This window comes from Aptenodytes forsteri, unplaced genomic scaffold (genome assembly GCF_000699145.1).
Source record: "Aptenodytes forsteri isolate BGI_AS27 unplaced genomic scaffold, ASM69914v1 Scaffold111, whole genome shotgun sequence".
Classification (NCBI taxonomy): domain Eukaryota; kingdom Metazoa; phylum Chordata; class Aves; order Sphenisciformes; family Spheniscidae; genus Aptenodytes; species Aptenodytes forsteri.
Window position 1 is genome coordinate 1,861,386 of NW_008794710.1, and position 1,151 is coordinate 1,862,536.

Sequence of the window (1,151 nt, forward strand, 5' to 3'; positions counted from 1 at the left end):
TGAGGAAGGCCGGGGCTGCGCTCCGCCCTGGGGACGGGAGGCTCAAAAATCGGGGAAAAAATGTCCCAACGTCGGAAAAAAGCCGGCCGTCCTGGTTGCGACGGGCGACGGAGCGGGCCCGACCCGTGTTCTTCTGGAAAACTAGCAAATACCGGGCTGTCCTGCGTGTGACCTCCCGGAGGGAGCCCCTGCCTGTCCCACAGCCTGGCTGCGCCTTGAAAAAGCGGTTTTAGGGTTTGGTTGGTCGGTTTGTTTTTTAAATGAACGCCGGCCCTGCGGTGTGTTCGACGTGTCTGCGGAGATCTGCGCGTGTATACACACATACATACATACACACACACAAATTGTGCTACGTCTCATGGCATAGATGTGTGCGTGTCTCCAGATAATGGAATGTTCATTCCCGTAAAAAGGAACATCTAAGCCCCAGACCCATTAAAGTCCCGGCTATTTTGTTTTGTAAATTTGTTTTACGGCCCCTTATCCCTGCGCCCAGGACGGATGTGCAGTAAAACGGAGCCGCTCTCTAATAACGTGATTGGCCGCTCGCTGAGAAAAGTTTATTGATAGCTGCAGGGCTCTAATCTCCTCGAAACACAAGAGGCTCTTGCAGTCATTTAAGGGTAATTATCTAAACGGGGAGGGACAGCGAATTCCCTTTCCTTTTAGCTGGACCCAATAAAGATGGTAGATTAGGAGCATATAGATTATGAAATGAATTGATATAATAGACATTTTATTAACTGATAAGCGACAGGACCCGATGAAATGAAGTGTCCTGCACGCAGCTACGCACGCACGTGTCTTACACACGCGTGAGCATATACCCTGGCGGTGTGCTTGCTGCAGGTACTGTCCCGCGTGTACACATACACGCCTTGCTCGCGCGTGCTGGGCTGTGCTCCTGTGCGATCGCTCCGGATGAAGATGATTTGTAGGCGACTTGCAGGGTACCCCCGTGCGCTCCTATAGACTAGGGTGAGCGCACATTGCACAGACCTGTTCACCGACATACAGCTCACAGAGACACATTCAACTCCCCTCCCGATTCGTGCCGCCCTGGTGAGCGCTCCTGCCAGGAGGGGAGCAGCGATGCCGCCCCCCAGCCCAGCCCAGCCCAGCCCAGCCCGGCTCCGCGCCTTGCCGGTACC

General features: G+C 54.3%; 1 protein-coding gene across 1 annotated transcript in view; it reads right to left on the bottom strand.

Moving 5' to 3' along the window:
• MSX1 (msh homeobox 1) overlaps nucleotides 1-1,013 on the bottom strand; it is a 4,069-nt gene extending 3,056 nt beyond the window's left edge. Inside the window, exon 1 of the mRNA XM_009273775.1 lies at nucleotides 828-1,013. Within this exon, the coding sequence (XP_009272050.1) occupies nucleotides 828-1,013 (186 nt within the window). The remainder of the gene's footprint in view (nucleotides 1-827) is intronic.
• Between the last annotated feature and the right edge of the window lie 138 nt (nucleotides 1,014-1,151).